The sequence below is a fragment of the Cylas formicarius genome, unplaced genomic scaffold (assembly GCF_029955315.1).
Source record: "Cylas formicarius isolate icCylForm1 unplaced genomic scaffold, icCylForm1.1 PGA_scaffold_10__41_contigs__length_53128322, whole genome shotgun sequence".
NCBI lineage: Eukaryota > Metazoa > Arthropoda > Insecta > Coleoptera > Brentidae > Cylas > Cylas formicarius.
The window spans coordinates 25047876-25072373 of NW_026844214.1; the positions used below are offsets into that span (position 1 = coordinate 25047876).

The 24498-nt window shown below is 32.9% G+C and overlaps 2 protein-coding genes across 7 annotated transcripts; one reads left to right on the forward strand and one right to left on the reverse strand.

The window, feature by feature from the left end:
* Nucleotides 1-6332: 6332 nt before the first annotated feature.
* Nucleotides 6333-19438, reverse strand: LOC132707623 (PRL-1 phosphatase-like). Of its 5 annotated transcripts, none has more exons than XM_060679533.1 (3): nucleotides 13800-13902; nucleotides 9835-10101; nucleotides 6333-7006 (listed from the first exon to the last, which is right to left on the reverse strand). In XM_060679533.1, the coding sequence occupies exons 1-3, from the start codon at nucleotides 13863-13865 to the stop codon at nucleotides 6755-6757; spliced, it is 585 nt and encodes a 194-aa protein (XP_060535516.1). In that variant the 5' UTR covers nucleotides 13866-13902; the 3' UTR covers nucleotides 6333-6754. The 5 variants fall into 5 exon arrangements, with proteins under 5 accessions (XP_060535516.1, XP_060535547.1, XP_060535525.1 ...); XM_060679564.1 differs by having other exon boundaries at nucleotides 6335-7006; nucleotides 13855-13915; XM_060679542.1 differs by lacking the exon at nucleotides 13800-13902 and adding an exon at nucleotides 18017-18164 and having other exon boundaries at nucleotides 6336-7006.
* Nucleotides 19439-19804: 366 nt separating this feature from the next.
* On the forward strand, nucleotides 19805-24133 carry LOC132698598 (protein FAM50 homolog). 2 transcript variants are annotated; one of them, XM_060664793.1, is made up of 8 exons: nucleotides 19805-19908; nucleotides 20180-20374; nucleotides 22328-22561; nucleotides 22613-22777; nucleotides 22841-23022; nucleotides 23121-23239; nucleotides 23683-23837; nucleotides 23891-24133. In XM_060664793.1, the coding sequence occupies exons 3-8, from the start codon at nucleotides 22382-22384 to the stop codon at nucleotides 24116-24118; spliced, it is 1029 nt and encodes a 342-aa protein (XP_060520776.1). In that variant the 5' UTR covers nucleotides 19805-19908; nucleotides 20180-20374; nucleotides 22328-22381; the 3' UTR covers nucleotides 24119-24133. The 2 variants fall into 2 exon arrangements, with proteins under 2 accessions (XP_060520776.1, XP_060520783.1); XM_060664800.1 differs by lacking the exons at nucleotides 19805-19908; nucleotides 20180-20374 and adding an exon at nucleotides 22063-22240.
* The last annotated feature ends 365 nt before the right edge of the window (nucleotides 24134-24498 follow it).

A 24498-nucleotide genomic window follows, 5' to 3' on the forward strand; every position in this document is an offset into this window, starting at 1 on the left:
GGGGCAATAAAATTACCTTCAACAGACTCAAAACGCTCCCATGAAACTGCGAAACTAGACGAAATAAACCGTTGCCAATTGGCAGCCGCGGTATTTCCCCGAAATCTGAAATCTCACCACTTGTGATACTATCTCCAAATCTTCTGGATTCCTCCTTGTTGATAAATCGAACTTGCTGATGTTTCGCCGATCAGACTGGAAGTTTTTTTGAAAAATCACCGTTGGTCAGTGATTTTTTTGTTAGGGATGTTACTAATAAATTATTTACATAAATAGAAACTAAGTAAACAAACGGTAATGAACAAGTTTTGATTTGCCTTTTTTTATGTAAAAAAATTTTTAGATGCTTAGGTTGATTTCATCTTTTTTAAATTCCAAATAAGCAAAACTCAGGCAGTAGACATTACAAAACACAAAGACATGTTAAGTGGCAACCAGGTGACAATTTGGTGCAAAACACCAAAAAACTTAAAGCAGCTTCAGCACAGATTGACAAAAATTGTTTGGATTTGCTCCGATGTCACAGTCGTTAAACCAAAACAAAAGCCAAACAAAGGGCTGCTGAACCAATTTCTAGAAAATTTACCACCAATGCTGTTGGGCTATAAACCAGAGGATATCTATGATACAGATGAAAGTATTTCAGGACACTGCTTGACAAAATGTTAACACCAAAAAGCGAAAAGTGCAGTGAGGGCAAAATGTCAAAATAACGACGACAATATTATTGTTCTACCCTCTAACACAACATCTGTTTCTCATCCCTTAGATTGGGACTCAATTGAAATTTTTCAGTTTTTTTATAGTGAACAGATTTTGAACAATGCGGTTTCAAAAATAGATGATTTTTCTGTTTCAGAACTCTCAAAACTAATCAACATTTTAGAATCTGTCTATTTTATTAAGAAATGTTGGACAACACATTTTCAGCATTTGCTTTTGAAAGAAAAGAATGAATGAAACAGTAAGAAAAATCAGATTATTTTAAAAGTTAGTTCAATTGACAGGTTTTAGATTTTATGCAGTATGTATGTATGTTTTACATTGGATTATGTTTGAAACGAACAACAAATTAAAAGATTGTGTTTAATACATACGCTGGTTCATATTAATTTATAATTTTTTACTATATTTTATTTAACCCTTCTCAGAAACGGACAAAAATGCTGGAACCGTCGATGTCCACTTATTAGAGCTTTCACTGGATATTCTTTTATAGATTTGTGATTTTTTCAAGCTTCATTTAAAAATACCTCTACTTCAAATAATTTTTGTTACTACTATCTAGAAGACGCATTTCCCAGAGTTTACTCGAATGTAATCGGTTTTTAATCGGGAGGAAATCCTTTTTTGTCTAGCACTTTTGAAAAATGGCTTTTATACTGACAAAATAAATGATTTGATTTGAATTGATTTAATTTAAAAATCAGGTATTAGGTTTCAAGAAAAACAGAAAATATGCACAGTGGGCCAAAAAGTAGATCTCGATACCAAATTCACTTTCCTAAATTTAACCCCGTCTTTTTAAATCTATTTTCGAATTCTGCGTCAAAGTTCACGCATAATTCATGTGGCACACCCTATGCCAATCTCCAACTTTTTATGAGCAAAAGAGTTAAGAAAAAGGTAAGTAAAGTTCTTAAATTGTTACAATTACATTTCTGTCAGTAAAGAAAGGGATATCTAAATGAAACCAAGCACTGAACTTTTAATTTTTATTGGATATGGAGATAAATCGAGAACTCACAAAAAAGTTTGTAATTTGTTTAACACAAAACACCCAGAAAAACTCAGTACAAGATCCGCAGTGAGTAAAATTGAGAGACAATTTATAAAACAGGCCATGTAAAACGTCGTCTACGCCTAGGTCGTCCAGATACTAATACACATTTTATTAGAAGTTGACGAGAATCCCCATCGTGTAACTAAAGTAGCTTCAAATAATGATGTTAGCCAACGAACAGCTTTGCGTGTATTAAAAAAAGAAAAGTATCATCCGTACAAGATTACATTATTGCAGGAGCTGAACGAAGATCTCGACCGCAGACTAGAGTTTTGTCAAACTATGATGGAAATATGCAACTGCAAAACATCCACAAAAAATTGTACGTTTGGGCAAGGATCTTGAATAACAAAATTATTCGACCTTATTTCTTTGATCAAAATCTTACTGGAACTCAATATTTACAATTTCTTCGAAACGCCTTAAGTCTCCTCCAAGTTTCTTTCCCAAATCCAAATCAACCTGAAATTCCAGATAGATACATTTGGTATTTCCCGGACAGTGGATTGGTAAACGGGACCTGCAAGATCTCCAGATATTTTGTCTTCCTCCCTCAAAGTGTATAATCAAAAACCATAGTTTTGGGTTTAGATGGAAAACTTCCACAAATCAAATGGATATTTGCGATGATTGGTGATAATCGAGAACCCATAGCTGTTCCTGATATTTGTTCATAAATTTGACTGTTATAAGAAAAAATATGGTCCACATAAGTACTTTTCAATTAAAATGAAATAATTTCATTCCAGATTGTAGTTTATCTGAAATTATGTCGTTTCAGGAATAGAAACTTAAGTAAAGTAACCAAAACTCAAGCAAGCATGAAATACGAAACTATGAGTTATCTGTGTAAAGGATTTAATAGAACGAATGGGGTCATGCTAGTTTGCAAACATTACAAAGTCCGTAGAACGGAGGAATTTTGGAATCTAATAAAGAAACCTTCAATAGCAGATTTAAGACTGCGTGCCGATGACGTATGATCTTTTTTAAGTTAACGATAGGATCCGTTTGTAAGAATATCTCAAATTTCTTTTTTTTGATACTCAGTTCTGTTCATGACAACCGTAGCATTTCCATTATCTGCTATAGCAGGAATAGACTTTAAAGATTTTAGAGCTATGCGTTCATATGTTAGAAGATTGGATTTAGAAAATTTGTTTTTTTTAAAGGATTTTTGCGGTTTCAAATCGAATTTCTTTAGCCCTTTAAGATAAAAATTTGTTTAAAACAGATTCAACATTTCAAATGATTTGCTCTATCTACCTGGTGCAAGGACGAAGCTGAAACCCGAAGAATTGATTTTTTTGTCTCAGAAAGTTGATACCACAATGTTTGGTAGTTGACAAGAGCTTGATGGTTCCACTTGTGTTGAGGTTAGTCTTTCGAATTTTTTAATGTGATTCTGGTTAGAAAATAAAGGTAGGTTTTCAGCTTTGTCCTGAGTAATATTTGAAAATATATCGAACTCGGGAGGGGACAGGATGGAAGCAATTTCAAAATGCAGGGACAGGAAAGTGTTATTGATTTAGGCTGTTTCTTTACGGGTTGTTGTTGTTGATTTACTATCTTCTCCTCTCTCATCTGTTTTTGTAATAAAGATATAAAATTTCTTGAAAAAGTCATTCCTTGGGCGATTTGAATACTGATTTCAGTGATTTGAATTTAAGAAACCCTACCAGAATATCTAATATTCGGATTTTATATGATCTGTACCAAACCATCTATGAATTTACTCGAGTAACAAATGATAATAATAGCACAATCCATAAATAATCCATAAATGATCTCTCTGACAAGACAAAATCTGTAATATACGAAAAATTTTATTATTTTCAGTAAGGATACACTGTTCCGTTTTGAAAAAAATGTTCTCAAATATTTTAAGATTCATGGAATATAATCTTTCTTTATAGGTATTGAAAACTCATGTGCTAAATTCTTTTTTGTTTTATTATATAAAAAATTAGTAGAATCCTCGTTAATTTGTTGAAATTGGCGACCACAAGATCTTCAACTTTAATTTTACTCAACGACGATATCAAGTGAGCGCATTTAAAATAACTAAAGCTAAACTAACCAAAACTAACTAAAGCTAGAGTTATTACATAAGTTGAAATTAAGCAAATTGATTATTTCAGACCTCGAGATATTTTAATCAGACACGTTTATAGACTGTATGATATTCTCAGCCTGTGTGACTAAAATTTCTTTAATTTTGCTATAATTATTGTTGTTCGATACGCAAAACCGAGCGATGAATAAATAAATAAATATTGTATGAAACAATATATTTAAGATTTGGATTGAGTAATCTTTCTTCTTGTCGACTGTTAAGTTAATAAATCGCTAACGGATATTGGTGTAAAATTAATTAATTAATTAATAGTGACTGTAGAGAAACAGAGAAATTATTGCTCGACTATCAAGTTTTTTTCACCTTAAATGGAATGCGCGATCTTATAGGGCAGCAATAAGTAAAATTTCTAGGTGTCCACCCAACAATGTCTTCTAAACCTCTTATTTCCTTTTATTTTAAACTGTGTATTGAACTAATCCCAATAAATTTGAGTTACTTCAAAATTCCAACCAACAAATCACGACCAAATTTTGAAAAACCAACAGCCTTGCTAACATACCCATAAAACTTTTTGATCAATCATAAATAAATTTTAATATATTGTAAAATATAGTTTGGTACGTCATACTTTTTACACCTTAAATGAGTTTTTGCCTATGATAACCTCCGAAACTACACCTAGCAATCTGCAAAGCGTGAGCAAAAAGCTTTTATGGATTCTGTTTAGAAAACCCAATGCAGCAAAGCTATGTGGAGTTCTCTTGGGCGGGGAAAAGTAAATTTGGGAAAAGTAAATAAAGAAAATAACGCCTTACCATCTCACCTGGTCAATATTAATCCAATGCACCATAACTTTATTTCTATTCTTTGTGCTTCTAAAACTGAATCATAACTTTTACATAAGTAGAAAAACAATCTAGAAATTATTATTATCTGATCTTATAACTAATCACTTTCAAAAATTTGGTTTACAGTTACTTACTCTATCCAATGTTCTAGAAAAAAATACGCATGTACAAATGAGTGACTCCTTATTCAAGAAAAAGATTATCCCCGATACACAGATGCATTTCGTATATCTTTTGGACCTGTCTCTGCGCTTAGTAAAAATTGATACTGTTGATACTTAAAATCTTTGTCTCTTTGTGAAAAGTTTTTTTTTGGTTTTACATCTTTGACTTTCCTTCCGTTATGAAACATGTATCTCTTAATAACTACGCTGGCGATTCCCAACTGCTTCACTTTTTTCAAGCAAAAAAAGTATTTTATGCCACTACAAGAATTAACGAGGACCTACGTTATATTTTCAGCTGATAACCTTAAGCTTAATACCAATAAGTCAGTGGTCATATTATTTGGACCACAAAAACAGGTTGACTATGTCAAAAGTTATCTAAAATGAACAATGAAGGAGGTTAATGAAGAGTTTAAAACTGAAGCAAAAAATCTAGTTCCATGGATGGATAGTAACCTCAATTCACTTAACATGTCAGTTGGCTCTATCAATACTTCTACGGATTGCCTAAAAAAACTCTGTCCAAATCGTCCAAATAATGAGCTTCAACCTAAAATTATCTCTGTGTGAGTCGTTAATTACATCTAGGTTATCGTATGCTGATGTAGGCTTTAACCGCGAGAGATAGTGACAGACTCCAGAAAGTTCAGATTACTTGCTTCAGATTTTCTTACAATAATAGAAAATATGACGGGATCAGTTGAGATTTATGAAGACTCGTAAAATCTATTATTTGGGAATGGTCGTTTAATATCTGTATCTTTTAGACATTTTTCTATCTATATTACATTTTTGATTTATTGGTATTTCTGAGTAATATCGACCGCATGAGTCTATGACGCACTTTTTAGGAGCGTTTGTAGGTAGTTGTTTAAGAATTCTGAATTAATTTAATTTTAATAAACTACACTAAGACTTTTTTAACTGTGTTGAATCCTTTTATTCTAAACAATAAAAACTTCAACACTTACGTATAAGTATTAAAATTCAATCGGCCGTCTTATTTGTCCAAGAACTTTGTATCTTTTGGAGAGCTAAATACTACTACAAAAGAGTTGCTACTTTTACCTCGACGTAACAGGACATTATTTCAAAGATCATTTTCTTATAAATTGATCAACGAATTACCTGCAGGAAAAGGTTAAGAATATTTATTTTTGATAATGATTTTTTATTACAATGATATGGGTTGTATAAGGACTGCGAATATTTCTCCATTGTTTAGATTGATATCTATGAGTTTGAGTTTGTTTTTTTTTGTTCTCTTTGTATAAAAAAGGTAGTTTCCAAGCCTCCCTGGGTGATACTCAATAGTAAAACCAGTAACAGTAGTAAACTGTAAAACGTCATGTTCTTATTGTCGTGTTGTTGTTGCGTATCAAAGAATGCAAGCCCAATTGTTTGCTATTTCTCTTCACAGTGTAGTGGGAACTTCAAAAATGATATTTTTTTAAGTTGTGTTTCACGTGTGGTATCAGATTTGCAAGATATAATTGAAATAAAATGCCAAACTACTGTGATGTGTATATTTCCTTATTTTAATTGCATTTACGCCTTACTCGATAGAATACCGATACAATACGGTCGCACATGGCGAAGAATCGTCAAAAATAAACGAAGGCATAATCCCGAGCCATAGTTTCACTCGCTTACCGGATAAAACTAGAGTAGCACTCAATTAATCTCCCGCAGTTCTCCAAAAGCCAACTTGCTGTCAGACAGCACAAAAACCGGTAATAAAGTTTTGAATCTACCTCAACAAACTTTCGCCATTTTAATCTAACCTTCGAGCACTGTAGAAACACGGGGGACCACGATCTCGAAAACTCAGTAACAGCAACGAAAACAAAATCGTCCGACGAAATTCAAAATGCGATCATTGCAAAATGCACGACTTCTTGTGATGATCGTCCAACCTATGCCTTCGCTTGTACTTCTCCAAAAACTCTAGCTGCTTAGTGTTGATCGCGCCCCTCCTCTTCTCTCTGATCAGTTCCACGGCTTCTTCATATTTTAAGCCGAGCTCAATGAGCGCCAGTGCGACCAGCACGGGTGCCCGACCCAATCCCGAAACGCAGTGTACAGCTATACAAGCATCAGCATTGCCCTCGAACTGATTCTTCAATACCTGCAACGAGAAGAGAAATTGGTTTTTCATTTTATTATCTAGTATTTGAAAGTGTCAAAGAAACTTCCGCCGGCTGTAGAACTTGTAGATAGATATCTTCTGAAATTCTTTTGCATCAGGTGTTGACTCTGTCTCTTTAAATATAAAAGTTTCAGTTTTGTGCTTAATTCTTCTCATCTTATTCCAGAACTAAACAGTATTAAGTTAGATCCGGACGCCATCTAATTAGTTTTGTTAGTTAGTTTATCTACTAAGGTTCCTGTTCCTGAAACACTAACCACCATCTCACACGTCTTAAAATCCGAAAATCTCCCCGCAGACCTGCTCATTTTAATTGAAAAATATCTATCTGGGACATACTTCACATGTAACGCACAAATTTACGAAAAAAGATCGGGATCAGCTCCCTGTCATCACTAATATTTTTATGGAACATTTTCAAAAACTAGCCTTTGATAAGTTCCATCTAAAACTGAAACTGGAAGAGATTTATAGATGTTTTGGTTATCTGGCCACACGGCCAGGAATTGCTTCGAACATTTCTGAGCTATCTAAACTCCAAACATCAATTTCACAATAGAATTGGAAAATAACAACACTCTGCCCTTTCTAGACATTTTTGTTAAACGAAAAAAAAATTAACTTTGGGCCATCCCGTCTATAGAAAACCGACTCATATACGGATCGATGCCTAAATCCATAATTGCATCACCATCAGCCCCAAAATCCTCCGTGATCAATTCCTTAGTTTTCAGAGCAATATCATCTCATAACACCTTATATATATATATATATATATATATATATATATATATATATATATATATATATATATATATATATATATATATATATATATATATATATATAGCCATCATATACTACTATTGGTCGTACTGAAAGTGTCACTCTCAAAGCCTAAAAAAGAAACACCACGACGGCCAATGGAATTGGATAAACTACATAATCCAGTTCCTAAAACCGAATAAACTAACCAGTTAAATTCGCAGATTCAGAAATTATATATTCAAAATATTCTTATTTTGCATAGGTGACATATATAACAATTAATGACATTTGACGTTGTGTTAATATATTAAAAATAAAAATAATTTGTCAGCGAATATTTTATACGGATTTAATTATGTTAGTTTAAAATTGAATTACATATTTTGCTAAGGTTTTTAGAATCGGTTTTGTAATTAATTGAATTTTTGTTTTTTTGGATTTCTATGCTTTCATAAAGTTCTCTTTTTTTGGTGTTAAGTTCTGTTAGTAGGACTTTAACTTTTTGAAAATTAAATGTGTGTTTGGTGTTTTCGCAATGGGTATGAAGAGCTGTTTTGTTTTTTTTTGTCATACTTATGTCCGTTGATTCTATTTTTTAAATATTGGCTTGTTTGTCCTATATATACACTGTCGCAATTAGAGCATGGAATTTCATATACTATATTGCTTCTTTTTTAACTGGAATTTTTGCTTTGAGTTTAGTGAAGAGATATGTTTTTTGTAAATTATAACTTTTGTGTCCTATTTGAATTTTGTGTTCCTTGAAAATGGTTTGGAGTTTTTCTGATAATCCAGGTATATATGGTACCGATATATATTTTCTTTGAGGATTTTGATGTTGATTTTTGTTTACGTTATTATAAAATTTGTTGATATGTTTATTAAACATATTATTAAGTAAGTTTATGGAATAATTATTTTCTACATTCTGGATCGGATAACATTATTGCTCTGTCTGCGAGACCTATTATGACGGATTTTTTTTGGGCTAATCACTAGATTTAAAATTTAGATAACGTGATGATTTTGTTTCCTTAGTATACCAACTTGTTTTTATTTCATTTTGTATGTGATGTAGGGATAAGTCTAAAAAGTTAATAGTATTTTGGTTCTCAATTTCAATTGTGAATTGTAATTTTTTGTGGAAATTATTGAAGGAGTTTAGCAATAAGTCTGTTTTTCTTTTTGGAACTGCAGTTATGATGTCGTCGACATATCGATAAAAAAATGGTAAATTGAATTGAATGATTTTAATAACATTTTCTTCTAGATACTCCATAACAAGTTGTGCTACTATGCTTGAAATTGACATACCCATGGCACAACCTTCGACTTGTTTATAGAACCTATTTTTGTGTTGAAAAAATGTGGATTTTAGTGTAAAATCTAAAGCCATTAAAAATTCATTGAGAGGAATATCTGTGTGTGATTTAATTTTATCCCATTTTGTTTTAATTACTTGTGTGATAAGCTCGAAGGGTAGGTTGGTATATAATGATACGACATCAAGCGAAACTAGAACGTAGTTATTTGGTATTTTTAAATTTTTTATTTTTTTGTTTAAAGTCTATCGAGTCTTTGATATAAAATTTATTTTGCTTTGCTACGTTTTTTAAAATATTTTTTAAATATTAAGATAATTTTTCTGTTGGTGATTGTATGCAGGATACGATAGGTCTTAATGGGATGTTGGGTTTGTGCAGTTTAGGTAAACCGTAAATTCGTAGTGGCAAAGCATTATTAATTTTCAATTCTTTTTCAGTATGTGTTGGAATAAAAAGTTGATTTTCCCAATTTGATATAATTTCGTTTGTTTTTTTTTTTTTGGAAAATTTGTGTGGGATTAGAATTGATTTTTTTATAAGTTGTTTGGTCATCGAGTAATATTTATATATATATATATATATATATATATATATATATATATATATATATATATATATATATATATATATATATATATATAGCCGTTAGCCGTTATAACCTTTGCACCTAGTTGCCCGTTTATACTTAGTATATGGGCAAACGACATCACTAACCTTAAACCATTCGTCCATGATGAAATCTGGCGGGGCCTTTCCGTCAGGGAACGACAGATCTAAAACCACGATACCGTTGTCGTTGAGCATCTTCGTATCGTAACCTTCTTCGCAAAGCTTCACTACGGCGGTAACTCGGTGCTTCTTCAACTCCTGGATGTACTCTAGCATGCCTGCGTTAGTCGGTTTCATTGTGATCAGGAACCTGAATCCCTTGTAGGATATTTCGGCTGGGGCGTACGACGTCATCGTACTCATTTTGCTGTTCTAAAACAGACAAAGAAAATTCTTTAATTTGTAAGTTTAATAATATTATATTTTATTAATTCATATTAATATTTTAAACAAGAAAAGAAGCGAAAATTCTGTTCCAAGTAACTTACTAACTAAATAAATAAATAAACATTAGATGTACTTAAAAAATGTGTCAATATTTTTCTCGTTCTATTTAGAGAACTTTCTCTTGAACGCAGCTGAGTGAACAACACCTAAAATGCTTGAAAAATATTCGGATACAGTGAGAATCTGAAGTTTCGGAGGTTTATAAGTACTGCTTGAAAGTGCAAATTTTAAACGACATTTTTTGAGTTCGTGGAACATTTTTTTACTCACTTGCAGTTGATAGACATGTTTTCTTGTAATAACTAGGCTGCCATTGTTTAAACTCAATTATCTAATTCGTTTAAACTTCTTTTACGTTAAAGTTATTTTTGGCGCTTGGTAATTTATAATAATGTCTGTATATTATTATCAAATATTCAATATTCTGTCTATTCCTTTTAGGGACCTCCTTACAACACCAAATTCCTATCGCAGAGTAAAAACGAATGTCCTCGAACAGGGAAATAATGTTCTAATTTGTCACAACAGTTGCCAACAATAAGTTCCAAACAGAATCTAATAAAAAGTGTGGTTTTCATTTTGCCCAGTGCAGTTATCACAAAAATTTTACATCGGCTGTTATATTGTTTTTCACGTAAATAAACTAACCAAAACAAAACATCGACGTAATGTTAGGTGGTTGTTGATTTTTAAGTTTTGATATTAGTTTCTTAAAGGTGCTGCTGAGTTGATGAACATCTTACGCACTGAATAATTTATTTATTCGCCTATCAACACAAGTTCAAAGTACTTTACGTACTCCAAACGGTAAGCTTGAATCAATAACTAGTTTTTTCTACTACTTTTTCTAAAATACCCAATTATACACTGATCGGTTGCAAGTCACTTCGGATATTACCGGGATATTACCCACGGGTTCGCGAACAATCGAATCTTTTTGGAAATTTATCCACGGTTTGAATGTTAGACGCCACTCAGTGAATATATTCATGTTGTTTTGCAAAAATATACCGAAAAACTAATAGTCGTAAGTCACTCGTTTATTAAGCACTCGCAATTCGTGGCTCAAATGCCATTTACCACACTTTTTGGCCGGAATAGCACTTTTATTTTTTCAGAAATAATCGATTATATTAAAGATAAAAAAGCAAAAAAAAAAATTTGCAGCAAATTTTCTTCTGTAAAGCCGATTAAGTAAGTTAGAAACATAAATATTTTCAGGTAACTGCAAAAGCTTAAAGCCCCAAACTAACAAAAAGAATCGAAGTCCGTAAAAACTTAAGCAGGTATAACAGGAAAGAAGAATTAGCAGATACACTGAGCTGAGCAGCAATGGACAAAAAATATGATTTTGTAATTACTTTCAAATATTTATTATTAGTCTAATAAAAAAAAACAGTAATTTTACGAACTGTCCCTCTAAAAAAATGTCAAACGGCAACAAATCCAGTAGCTAAGGTACCTGCCAAACCAAGTACCTTTTCTGTCGAGTACAGAACCTGGAACTCTATGGTCCACTTCAACTACATTGGAAACGATTTCAATCATGTATATTAAAGTAAAACCATGTTGCTGTTTTCGTTTTCCTTATTTTTTCTGTTTCACTGATATGACAATTGTGCACGAAGTCAGCCTTATTTGATATAATGAAGGATTCGAGAAAGGTCGAATGTCTGTTCTTCGGTTCTGATTTTGAAATCGAAAAAGGACAAATTTCGAGGGAGAAACGACCTCTCAAAAATTAAATAAATATTTCCCTATATTTCCCCACACTTTCTAGTTTTACTCAATTTACCAAAAATTTATTAAAAGTTTGTAACTATTCATAACTATTTCATGCTCATTTTTTACAGTAAATAGAAAATATGCACGGTGTGTCAAAAATAGATGTCGATACCAAATTCCTTTTTAAATGGAACACCATTTTTTTAAATCCATTTTCGAATTTTTCGTCGTAATTTATGTAGGATACCCCACCTCTTACTTTTTATGAGCAAAATAATAAAAAACAGGTAGTAGCTAGTATCAGTAAAGTTATTAAATTGTCACAATTACATTTCTGTCAATAAATAAAATAAATATGGCGCATCTAAATAAAATTCAGAGAATTGAAATTATAATTTTTATTAAATACTAAGACAAAACGAGAACCCAAGAAGTTCGTAATTTGTTTAATGTAAACCGAAAGACCCATTACAAGATTCACAGGAAGTAAAGTTGAGAGAACGTTTATAGAAACAGGGCATGTCAAAAAAATTGTTTTATTAAGATACTTGTTATTGAAAATCCCTACCCAAACATTAATTGTTTGTGTTTGTTTTGTATGATTTTCTCTCATCCCTCAGGGATTATTTGTACTCCAATAGCTACAATTTATTTCCCATACTATTTAAACAAAACTTTGTTTCATCACCAAACAGTAACTGACGATAAAAAAATGGATTTAAGTTACACATTTCTATCATAGGTTCACAAAACTGTAATATGAAGTCTGGATCATCTTCATTCAGCTCCAGTAGTAATAATGTCATCTTATCTTCTTTTAATACGCGCAAAGCTGTTCGTTGGCTAACATCAGTATTTGAGGTTACTGCAGAAGATGGGTTGTGTTCTTATTAATTTTTACACGACATGGTCCTAGACGATCATGATTGCTTCAGTGTAGCATTGTTTCTTATAATTTTTCTCCCAAATTTGCTCACTGTGGAGCTTGTGTCTTTCTGGATATTTTGCGTTAAACAATAAAAGAACCTAGTAACAACATCTACTTTTTAACCCACCCTTTTTTCAGTTTACTACAACAAAAATGTACAAGAAAAATTATGATGGATGTGTGTGAGCATTTTTCTAGAAATCGAATACCTGATTTGTAAATAAATTTATTCCATATTTTAGCCGTTCACTATATGTATAGAAAAAATGAGCAACACATTTTGTATTCTTTGAAGCACAGGGCACAACGATTTAGATTTAGATTTAGATTTTTACGAATTTACCACAAATTTATTAAAACAGTTGGTTATGGGAGAGAAAAGGTATACAAAATTTGGTATTTGGTATTATATATATTATTTCCGCTTTATTTTATATTTCCAAATATTGCCCTATATTTTCCCATAGTTCTCGTATCGCGCCATATTTCCTGCCTATTTCCCCAACTAGAGGTAAGTGTGTCCTAGGTGGTTTCCTTCTCGAGTGTTCCCTAGCGCATAAAACTTAAAAATTATTTGCAGCGTTTTCTTTTTTGTCAGTAGTAACTTTAATCACCAAGGTATTTACAAATCCGTATGTGCAGCGAAAGTTTTTTTTTAAACACCCTGCAATACGTGAATATGAATCGCATTTCTAGCACCGTTGAAGCCAACGTTCATGAAAGTACTAATAACTAGCGAGTAACACGTAGGAGAAAATCGCACGCTAAAAGCATTAATAAAAACGAAACGATCCACACGAACACCGCTAATGAATAGAACGTAATTAGCATAAACAATATTCAGTTCGAGGATGATATATGCAAACGCGTGAGATGAAACTTTTTTTAGCGTAGTTTATTTATAATCGACTAGGTAATATTGCAACAATCGCTATCTTTTGTTTAGCGTTTCGATTAAACTTTCCGGTACCGTGGCGGGATTTTTTGAAAATAATCGACCAAACCCAAACAGCCACTGACAGTACCCCGAATCCATGAAAATGGGAGGGGCACAAAACAAATAAAACGCACTGGCAGACGCGAAAAATCAACTGTCAACTGCCTTTCACGTGAAAACAACTTTCGTCAAAGCGCGCGGGTTATATTTAGGAACGTGTATTTTTAGGCGACAACATTCGAAAAAAAACTCGTCTTTAGTATTTTAGATTACATATTGCCGAATTTTCAAAGGTTGAAAAATCGAAAAACAGGTGTTACCTGGGAGGGGTCGTTCTCAGCTGCCATTGCTGAATATATGTGGACAGAATACCCAAGATGCGAAAAAGCCTAAACTGAGAACAACGACGGTCGACATACTGAATTTGGACGACCGAGGCAAACCTGTTAATAGGTTATTTAAAATATCGTTTTGGCGTACAACACAGACCCGCGATATACCCTTTCGCTTTGTCGCATAGACTATCGGGCGAAGAAAGAGGACGGCACCTCATTGTAATAGGCAAGCGAGGCTACGTTTCAATTGGACTTACCATTTTTAGTATCTACCTCGCCCTACATACTACAATAGGAATTGGCTTTCGATAAGGCAGTATTTCTTAGGCGTAGTATTGTACCTATAATGATTGTCCTATGCCTTAGTGTTTAAAATTAGAATTATAGTTACTTTCCGGCAGTTGTTGGCAAAATTCGTATTTATGAATTTGTTGCTGAGAATGGAAAAACTGCGATTTTTAAAAATGAGAAAATTGTTATAGAATTCGGAGCTTTTTGCAATTTCAGAGCTGAAAAGCTGTTGAGTTGGACAGTCAACAATATATTGGCTTGTGAACGAAAATAAGCGCGGCCTAATCGAATCACCAAGAAGCGCAGGAAAAAAGAGACTGTAACAAATGAGGAAAAACCGGAAATACCCACTAGCGTCGACAAAATATGGTTTAAAATGAAAAAGGATAATTTGATATGGGTAACCAGAAATTGTGGAAACCTTTGAATGAATGAATGAATTTTTGTTAAGAAAAAACTCCAAACAGAAAATCACTTTTAATAGAGAAAGACCAAATTATCTGCTGACGGGGGCTATATTTGAGAACAGTTCCAATGGAAAATGGAAAATGGAAAACACGAAAATTTAAAAAATGTGATCCAAGTTTTCAAGGAAGTTTAAGCATTAGTGGCAAAAATGAATTTGTCGGTGGTGGCTTACCAGCATTTCAATCAAAACGTACTAGAGAGTATCATGAAAACATGAATGCCAATTTCTTTGAAAGCTCGTTCCAACAAATGACAGATCTTATTCCTCCTGGGTCTGTTATAATCATGACTAAGGCCCGCTACCAAGATACTATAGAAAATAAAACGTAATTTATTGCTAAAACGTTTCGTTTAATACGTTTAAACTTCATCAGGGCCTTGATCAAAAATTGACGATTGTTGAGTTGAAATTTTTATTACTTTTTTAGTAGTCAAAGACTGTTTTAAATCTAACAGAGCGGACATTTGATTTAAATAAATGATAAAAACTGCATTTCAAGAAGTATAAGGTACGCTTCAAATTAGTAAACACGCAATATACGGAAAAATTAAGGACTCAGGAATCGTCAATCTTGTCATGATCCTCACATGTGCTTGTCCACAAAATATAAATTTGTCAAGTTTGCCTATCCATAGTTTACACTGTTGCCGTTTCATAACAATTGTAATTAATGTATATAGAAATATTTTTTTAAAAATTACATAGGTACTGTTATTTAAAACTATTTATATTTTTACATAGTGCTCTATGTAGTGAAATAAAAACCAAGGTTGATTTTCAAATATAACTCAAAATTCTCAGTTTTTTTATTTTTAGGCCAATTTTTATAATTTTGTAGCCAATTGATGACAAGATCACCATAGACTATTTCAGGAAAGTGTAGAGTAATAAAATGGAAAATTCGGTCCAGTTGAGTTCAATTTCGATCCCTATTGCAAATATGATGTTAATAAAAACACTCCCTTATCATTTTTGATCTTGATGGGACGTGGATTAATGAAAATTATATAGTACCAAAAAGGTTGCAAGACAAAAAGAATGAATTGTAGAAAACTTTGAAGCAAATGAATTTTCGTTACGAAAAAACTCAAAACAGAAAATTACTAATACAGAAATAAAAATATTATTAATAATAATATTATTAATAATAATATTATTATTAATAGATATTATTATCTAGACGAAATAGTTTAATATAGAATTTTTCAAAAAAAAAACATTTTTTGCTTGATATTAGCGAAGAAGGGAGGCAAGTAAAATTATTTTTCTACTCCCATCTGTAAAATGCCTAACTACATACCGATCTAACGTGCGGGAAGCGTCACTTTACCACGTCAGTTTCGTTTCTCACGGATTCGAGACACTTCGGACATTTCCGGGATTTTACCGCACGGGTCAGGAAGCAATCTCATCTTTTCAGAGATATTGCCCACGCTTTGAATTTTGACGTTTGTCAATTCTGACGGTCATGTATTCGTGTTGTTTTGCAAAAATGGACCCAAAAACTAAAGGTCGTAGAAAAAGTATAGTATGCAACCAGTTCGGTAAACTTTTTAACTCACTCGTTTATTAAAAACTCGCTCCGCTCGTGTTAAATAAACTCGTGAGGCAAATGCCGTTTTTCTACTCTCGTCTGTAAAGTACCTAATTACCCACCGACCTAACTTGCGGGAAGCGTCACTTTACCACGTCAGTTTCGTTTCCCATGAATCCGAGCCACTTCGGACATTTCCGGGATTTTACCGCACGGAGTTGGAAGCAATCGGATGTTTTCGGAGATATTTCCCACACTTTGAATTTTGACGTTTGTCAATTCTGACAGTCATGTCAGTGAATGTATTCGTGTTTTTTTGCGAAAATGTACCCAAAAACTAACATCCGTAGAAAAAGTATAGTATGCAACACGTTCTGTAAACTTTTTAACTCACGAGTTTATTTGACACGAGCAGACGCGGCGCAACGTTTACCGCACTTGTTACCAATATTAAAATACCCATTTTTTCCATTTACAAAATACACACTAAGCGTACATGGAGAAAAATTGGGGGGTAATTACAAATTATAAAACCCAGCAGGAGAATTATACATACCAGGTTGGAATAAACTATGTGAAAAGTTACGAAATGTGTAGGTAAAAACGTTATTTTGTGAAATGAAAAATTTCATAATGAGAGTTCCAATATTTCCATACAAAGAATCATTCATTAATGTGTTGATTCGTCCTTTCGACCTACCCTGCATTAAAGTTTTGGCCAGAGGATTTCAAATATTAGTATTAGGTCTCATGATTTTCATAATAATTAAAATCAGTTTGCTATATGTAATGCAGTATTATATTATAATAGATTTTTGTATTTTGATAAATGAAAAACCGTTATGAGAAATATTTTTAACATTTGAACTTAATATACATGCTGACCCTGAAGAGATTTTAAGAAGAAAATTACATTACATTTTTTACTTTTACATTATCTGCCAAATTAGACTTCGTGACACCATAAACTTTGTAGGAGTATTCCAAACAAAGATAAAAATGAGAAAAATTAAATAGTTTTTTGGCTTTTTAGGCAGCGCAGACTTAAGATAAGAATTTTTTTAAAGCAAAGTTGAACTCTTTTTTTATTGAGAGCATCCCTTAATATCTATTTAAAAGAGTTTTAACTGAAATATAATTTGAGAAGCATTAAAAAATGGTTCATAAACTAATGTTTTAGACTCGGTTTTTATATTTTCTATCATGTCAGTCCTTAAAGCATTATGTTACAATGGAAGGCTCCCAAAAAATCGTAAAGTTATCTAACCAAAAAAATATCCATAATGACGTAGCTGTGAGTAAATTAAATGCAGGCTACATTAAGCTATACAATGGTGTGTGTGTTTTTTCAATGGTAGAGGTTGAAAACATCAAAAAATTACTTGTCCATATTTGCTTGTCTTATAATAACAGATTATCATTATCGAACCATAGTAGCCACTTGAAATAGTGACAACATAGGAGAAAAAGGACATTTAAGTTCTAGAACCCAAGAAAAATGTTTAATACAATGGAAATTTTTGAATAGTACCTATATTCCTAACAAGCACACCCTGTATATATTGTTTGGTCCAGTAGTTCTAAATTAATTAATAATAAATTCTGATTCAAGATTACTTACCCAGAATCTGTTAAAAACGAAATGTTCAATCTCGCGCATGAGCATGTTGAATGGACCGCCTTAAAAAAATTTCATGGTGGCTTCCTAATAGCGGGCTTCACTAATAGCAGTTTACGTTAAACTATCATTTCAAAGCAGTTCCGTTGCTGAACATTTTTTATGTGGTGTTGAGCTGTACATTGTACATTGTACTAGTTGTACAAGGATATTATAAAAGATTAGTCATATTTTTTGCCTTTTAAAAAATACTATCAGTCTATTAAAATTCCATGTGTTGCCAACGTTCATAAACCTGGACGTTAAAAAAATTTACCTCAGAAAATGGATACTGATACTAACGAAGCGTGTGCCAAAATATGATAAAAGAAAAAAATTTAGCGCTCAAAAGTTAAAATTAAAATCACTTTATATTCACACATTTAAAGATCAGCATCGCATTCTAAAAGAACTAGGTATATGTTTTGTGGCCAAGCAGAAATTATTTCAATTACATTTTTAACAGCTGATCAGGCAACACTGGTCGTTTCGCATTCGTCGTGAATAATTAATTGCACTTTAAACGTCGAAAATCCCAACGTGCCGTAATAGAAAGTGATCAAATATATTTTAACCAATTTTTAGTAAACGAGAAAGTAGTAGCAGTTTATCTACGGATGTTTAAGTTATAGAACTTTTATAACTTCAATAGTCATTCTGAGCATAATGGTTTGAGCGTTATATAAAATCTTGAAATGCCGTCCCGTCAAAAATAAAGGCTTTTTTAGTTGGTAGTTTTTTTTGCATAGCAAGTTCCTTGAAGATATATCGGCTAATATTAATTTGCAAATCTCAAATTCAAAATTATTTCATAGCTAAAACTAATCAAACCTAAAACCTGCATAGTTACGGAACCGTTTAAGACCTACCCAAAAGCCGAACTAAGCTTCTCAAACAATTTTACTTTGGTGAATAATGATGACCGAAATTGTGAATTTCTCGACGATTTTTGTAAGATCCATTTGATTGATAAATAAGGTTTACCGTTACGAGATAATTTTATTACCAAAAACGTTTTAATGAAAACAAAATGCAAATTTATGAAATACTACTTACGAATAATGACTATGTCAGCTGACGTTGCCGTCGAGGTTATATGTTACACGATCAGATTGTTTCCGAACCACACACAGACAACTGTTTTATTTAAGAGTAATTAAGGCACACATCCCGCGCACTGCGACTTGTTATGGTTTAATAAATTATAGTTATATTAGTAAAATAACTCTTAGGGGCGTATATTTAGGTACACGACACGTTCGTCGAGGTGATTGTAAAAATGTGGTCCCGTAGTACGAATGCCAGTGCTACCGAGTGCCACTTCAATCGTCTTTATCGTCGAAAGGTTAACTTGAACGAATGTGCGTATAGATAACGCCCGTAATTATAATTTTATATATTTTACGAGGACAAAATGATAAAATTATTCCCTGAAATATTAAATGACGAGGGAATCGTCGGGAATTGAATCAGTTTGTAAATGAAGTTCCTACTAAACTTCATTATAAAAATTACGCAAATTTCGCTAATTCGGCCATAATTATGGGTTGAACTGGGTTATCTCTTTTATTGCATGATTTGACGTTTTTTTACAATATGAGGTGCGTCGTGACATCTAGCGTGAGGTAGAAAAATTATTCATTTTCGTCATATAGCTGCTAGAGACGCCCTGTCTATGTCTATAATACAGAAACTTATGAAGCAACTATAAAAATTTTTTGAGAAGGTCCATGACCTTGCGGCATTCGACAACCAAGTTGGCCGCTGATAGATCGTCAATAAGTTGAATGCGATATTTTTACGGCAGTATTTTCTGAAAATATCCCTAGATCTCGTTAACTGTTCTGGAAAAACGAGTTAAGTATGTTATGGCATGTTAGTGGGTGAAATGTAGAGGTATGCGCGAAAAATAAATCCCTTCTCTATAAAAATATCAATGTCGCCTGCGGCGCATCTATTTTGCCCGTAGTAGGGCCACTCTTATAACATCTCTGCCGAATGTGCGGAACTTCAACTGGCATTGCAAATTATAGATTTCGCATACCACTGTTTTATCAAACAATCGCGAGAAAACGACCGTCTAAATCACAACTGAGGTTCCATGATTTGATTTGTATGTCCATACAGCTCCTCAAGATATAGAGGTCCTGCCTTATGCTGATAAAACAGGAACTTATAAAGCAACCATTTTGAGAAGGTCCATTCCAGCATGCGCATGATGAAGATTTAAAATCTCGTTTTTAACAATGGCAGTGACCTTGCGGCATTCAACAATCAACAACCATGTGGATTTCGCTGTTTGGAAAGATAATGACGGAAATTGTAAGTTAGTGGGTGAACTGCAGAGGCATGCGCAGAACACCGTTACATTCAATCACTTCAGAAGGGTACATTAATTAACCTTTTAATAAGTTTCCCACCTCAATTTTTTATGTTTGTGGAGATAATTTTTCTCCCGAAGATATTTATTTTTATTCCGGTTCATGTAGATTAGGAGTTTTTTTTAATGGATTGAATATTATGAATGTTATACCAATCTTCTCTCAGTTTTTTTCAGTATTCTACGTTGAATATATATTTTTGTTGGTCTAACCATTGCAACATTTTTATCTGATAGTTATTTTACTACTTGAATGTTATTTCTGTTTTAAGTCATTCCATTCGCTATGCCTTGTTTATTTTGCATCTTGCTATTTGTATTCCTTGGAATTTGCTAGTCTAAAGTCTATTAAAACTATTCTTATTTGATGTGGATCATCCTTTTCATGTTGTTTGATAAAAGAATCGTTAAAAAATGTTTCTAAATTTATTTACTTTCTTTAGCAACGTGGCAACGTGCAATTAATAGTATATTATGCAACAAGTGCGGTAAACTGCATTTGACTCACGAATTTATTTGACACGAACGGAGCGAGCTAGTGAATTAAAAAGTTTACCAAACGTGTTGCATACTATACTTTTTCTACGATCGTTTTGCGTACATTTTCGCAAAAGACGAATACATTCATTGACGTGACTGTCAGAATTGACAAACGTCAAAATTTAAAGCGTGGGAAATATCTCCGAAAACTTCCGATTGCTCCCAAACCCGTGCGGTAAAATGCCGGAAATGTCCGAAGTGGCTCGGATTCGTGGAAAACGGAGCTGACGTGATAAAGTGACGCTTTCCGCACGCTAGATCGGTGCGTAATTAGGTATTTTGCAGACGGGACTAGAAAAACATTATTTACTAATTTGAACCTTTTAAATATAACAAATTTAAACGGAGCTTCGCATGTTTAACTGATAGTACAGGAATTCTTGACATCTTGACCTCACATTTGAAAATGATTTTCCACGCCACGGCATGGTGGCGCTGTTTTTGTGTTTCCAAGTTTTTACACTGAGTTTACATTGAACAATCTTTTAAATTGTTTAGCTGCACTTTTTTAATGATTACTTCTACAAGTTCCATTTCACACAATATTATTTAACATATAACAATTTTCACAACGCCCAAGGCTCCTGGCCGGAATAAAAAGAGAACCACCACTAGCTAGAAAACCCATGGGGTTCGTTTTTTTCTGCCAAAATCTCCGATCAGTCGAGTTTTCAAGTGTAAGGCCTTAGCGACCGAGCCATCCTCGGTCATATTTATGTAAAGTTATATCTTTGGTTATCCCTCTTCTTTTCTTTTGGTTTCTATATATCGTTTTTCAATATGCTAATGTGGCGGAGGCAGATATTAATAAAAGAGGAAGCTGCTTTATCAGTATCTGGGCAGAATTATAAACTGGAGTTATATTCGCGAAGTACAGAATAAAATTTCGCCCTACTGACATCATTTTGATTACAGATTTATAAATTGCATCTACATTGTAAAGGTCAAAATATACTAAACAAAACAAAACCATAAAATCTAAATAATTAATCTAAGTTTATAACGTAAATTTAACTTAACAGAGAGCGTAATAAAAGAAAAACAAATTATATTTAATTTTAGGTATTATGGAGAGAAAATTATTAATGGAAAGTTAGATTATATATTCTGGAGAATAACTCTTTTAAGAATTGTTTGAATGACTGTCGATTCAATTTTCGGGTATTGTCAACATATCAGTCCGAAAATAATCTTCCTTATGTGTAAAAAAGAAAAGGGCCAACAAAAAATAATCCTCGATAGATTACGGCAATGGGCGAATGACCCTGGTAATTTTGCTCTATTACAAGAATAAGGAGAAGCATATGGTCATGTCAATTGTATTATTGCTCTCACGTTTTATGATTTATTTTAAGGGTAGTGCGGTGTTGAACAAAAACCAAGAACTCGTGTAAATTAAAGTTGTAAAGATGGCTCACTATAAGGGAGCGGCGAGTGAGGCCGGTCGAGCAATGCAGCTCATGAAAAAACGCGAAAAGGAAATGCAAGACTTGGAAATCCGCAAGAAGAAAATTGAAGAAGATCTTAAAATTAATAATATAGAAACTAAATTTGCTACACACTACGATGCCGTTGAACATCAACTCAAAGTTTGTGTTTTATTTGTTTTAAAATCATCTTAATTACTAAGAACATTTTAGAGCTCCACAATTGGCTTGGTAACTTTAGATGAAATGAAAGCCAAGCAAGAGAATATAGTCAAAGAGCGAGAGAAAAAATTGGCTCAGAAACAGGCTGAAAAAGAGAGAGAGAAACAGCGTCAACTAGAAGCCAAGCAGGCTGAGAAAAATAAGCAAAAGAAACAAGTTTGTACTTTATTAATAAAAAAAAAGCTATTTTGGCTGACAGAAGGTTAGTCTTAATTGCAGATTCAAGCATTATCTTTTAATGTCGAAGATGATGAGGGTAGTGATATGGAGGAATTGTGCTTTTGGAAGAGAGTAAATGAAGATGATGAAGTAAAATTATTGAAAAAGATTAAAAAAGATCCTACAGCAGATACAAGTTTTCTGCCAGATAGGGAACGGGAAGAAGAAGAAAATAGATTAAGGTTTAAAAAAGTATACTAAATATAACTAATAGCAAAAGGAAGATAATTGTTGGCAATTGTGCCGATTTTATAGATTTTTAACTATAGGCATTTTTTAGGGAGGAGTTGAGACAAAAGTGGTCAGAACAACAACAAAAATTGAAAGAAGAAGAAATTGAGATTACTTTCAGTTATTGGGATGGATCTGGTCACAGAAGAACAGTCAGAGTTAAGAAAGGTATTATCTAAAGTAATATGTACTTGTTTTACCAAAAATATTTTGCCACAAGGGAGACCAACCGGTTCTCAAGCAAAGACAGACCAAAGGTCTGTGTTAGGACATGGTACTAAATTTTTAGTTCCATATTTTGATACTTATGATGCTACATTTCTTTTCTTTCCAATGAACAAAATGAAACAATACAATATGGATATGGAGAAAAACAAAAACATGGCAATATGAAGAAAGCAGCCACATATTTCCTTAAATCAGCTTTGTCATTGTTGTGTTTTGAGTGTAAAGGAATTCTCAAAATAATCCTAGAAACCCTTTGAGCATTCCATGCTTAACCATAAAAGGAAGGTGTATTTCTCATTGGTGAAATGTGGTTCATTATCGGGTCACCCCTATGAATTAATTATAGACTTTCTTCTATTTGTGATTAATGTTTTATTTAATAGGTAATTCAATCTACCATTTCCTACAAAAAGTACTGGAATTGTTGCGGCGAGAGTTTTCTGAACTGAAAACTGTTATGGCAGATCAACTTATGTATGTTAAAGAGGACTTGATTTTGCCTCACCATTACACTTTCTATGATTTTATGGTGACAAAAGTATGTCTTTGTATTGTTTATTATAGGTAACTATCATTGTTTTTAATATTCAGGCTAGAGGCAAAAGTGGACCCTTGTTTCAATTTGATGTACATGATGATGTTCGGCTTGTAAGTGATGCGTCCATTGAGAAAGAAGAGTCCCATGCTGGAAAAGTATTGCTACGAAGTTGGTATGAGCGGAACAAACACATATTCCCAGCTAGCCGATGGGAACCCTATGATCCTACTAAAACTTATGACAAATACACAGTGTCTGATAAAACTAAGAAAAATAAATAACTTTCTTATTTACATTTGATGTCTTTTTTACAAAAACGATATCTGCATATAGTTCAGAAGGGGACAGGAAAAGGGGTTTTACAAATTTTAACTTTAAATGCAATGTTATTTAAAATACATGTGTTAAAAATTAAATAATTTTATTCATTACAATTTCATTTTTTTCTGCTATTTCTTTCAAAATAGTAGAATGCTGTGGGAATATGGGCTCTACCGGCTGCTTCCAAAAATACTTAACATATGGTATCCTATGGGTTACATCTGTGCTCCAGTGATGCAATCTGCATTTAACATTTACCTTCTCTGAATTATTCAAAGTCACTGTGACATAAAACTCTTTGCCTTCGTTATCCATATTTGGCCCTGTGATGAGTTCAGGG

What these genes read in the sequence shown, in the direction of transcription:
- LOC132698598 (XM_060664793.1), top strand. Translation starts at nt 22,382, where the DNA reads ATGGCTCACTATAAGGGAGCGGCGAGTGAGGCCGGTCGAGCAATGCAG. An exon ending in AAAATAAGCAAAAGAAACAA is followed by an intron (nt 22,778 to 22,840) that starts GTTTGTACTTTA and finishes TCTTAATTGCAG; the next exon opens with ATTCAAGCATTATCTTTTAA. An exon ending in GAAGAAGAAAATAGATTAAG is followed by an intron (nt 23,023 to 23,120) that starts GTTTAAAAAAGT and finishes GGCATTTTTTAG; the next exon opens with GGAGGAGTTGAGACAAAAGT.
- LOC132707623 (XM_060679533.1), bottom strand. Translation starts at nt 13,865, where the DNA reads ATGGATTCGGGGTACTGTCAGTGGCTGTTTGGGTTTGGTCGATTATTT. An exon ending in TTTCAAAAAATCCCGCCACG is followed by an intron (nt 10,102 to 13,799) that starts GTACCGGAAAGT and finishes TGTCTGTTTTAG; the next exon opens with AACAGCAAAATGAGTACGAT. An exon ending in TCATGGACGAATGGTTTAAG is followed by an intron (nt 7,007 to 9,834) that starts GTTAGTGATGTC and finishes TTCTCGTTGCAG; the next exon opens with GTATTGAAGAATCAGTTCGA.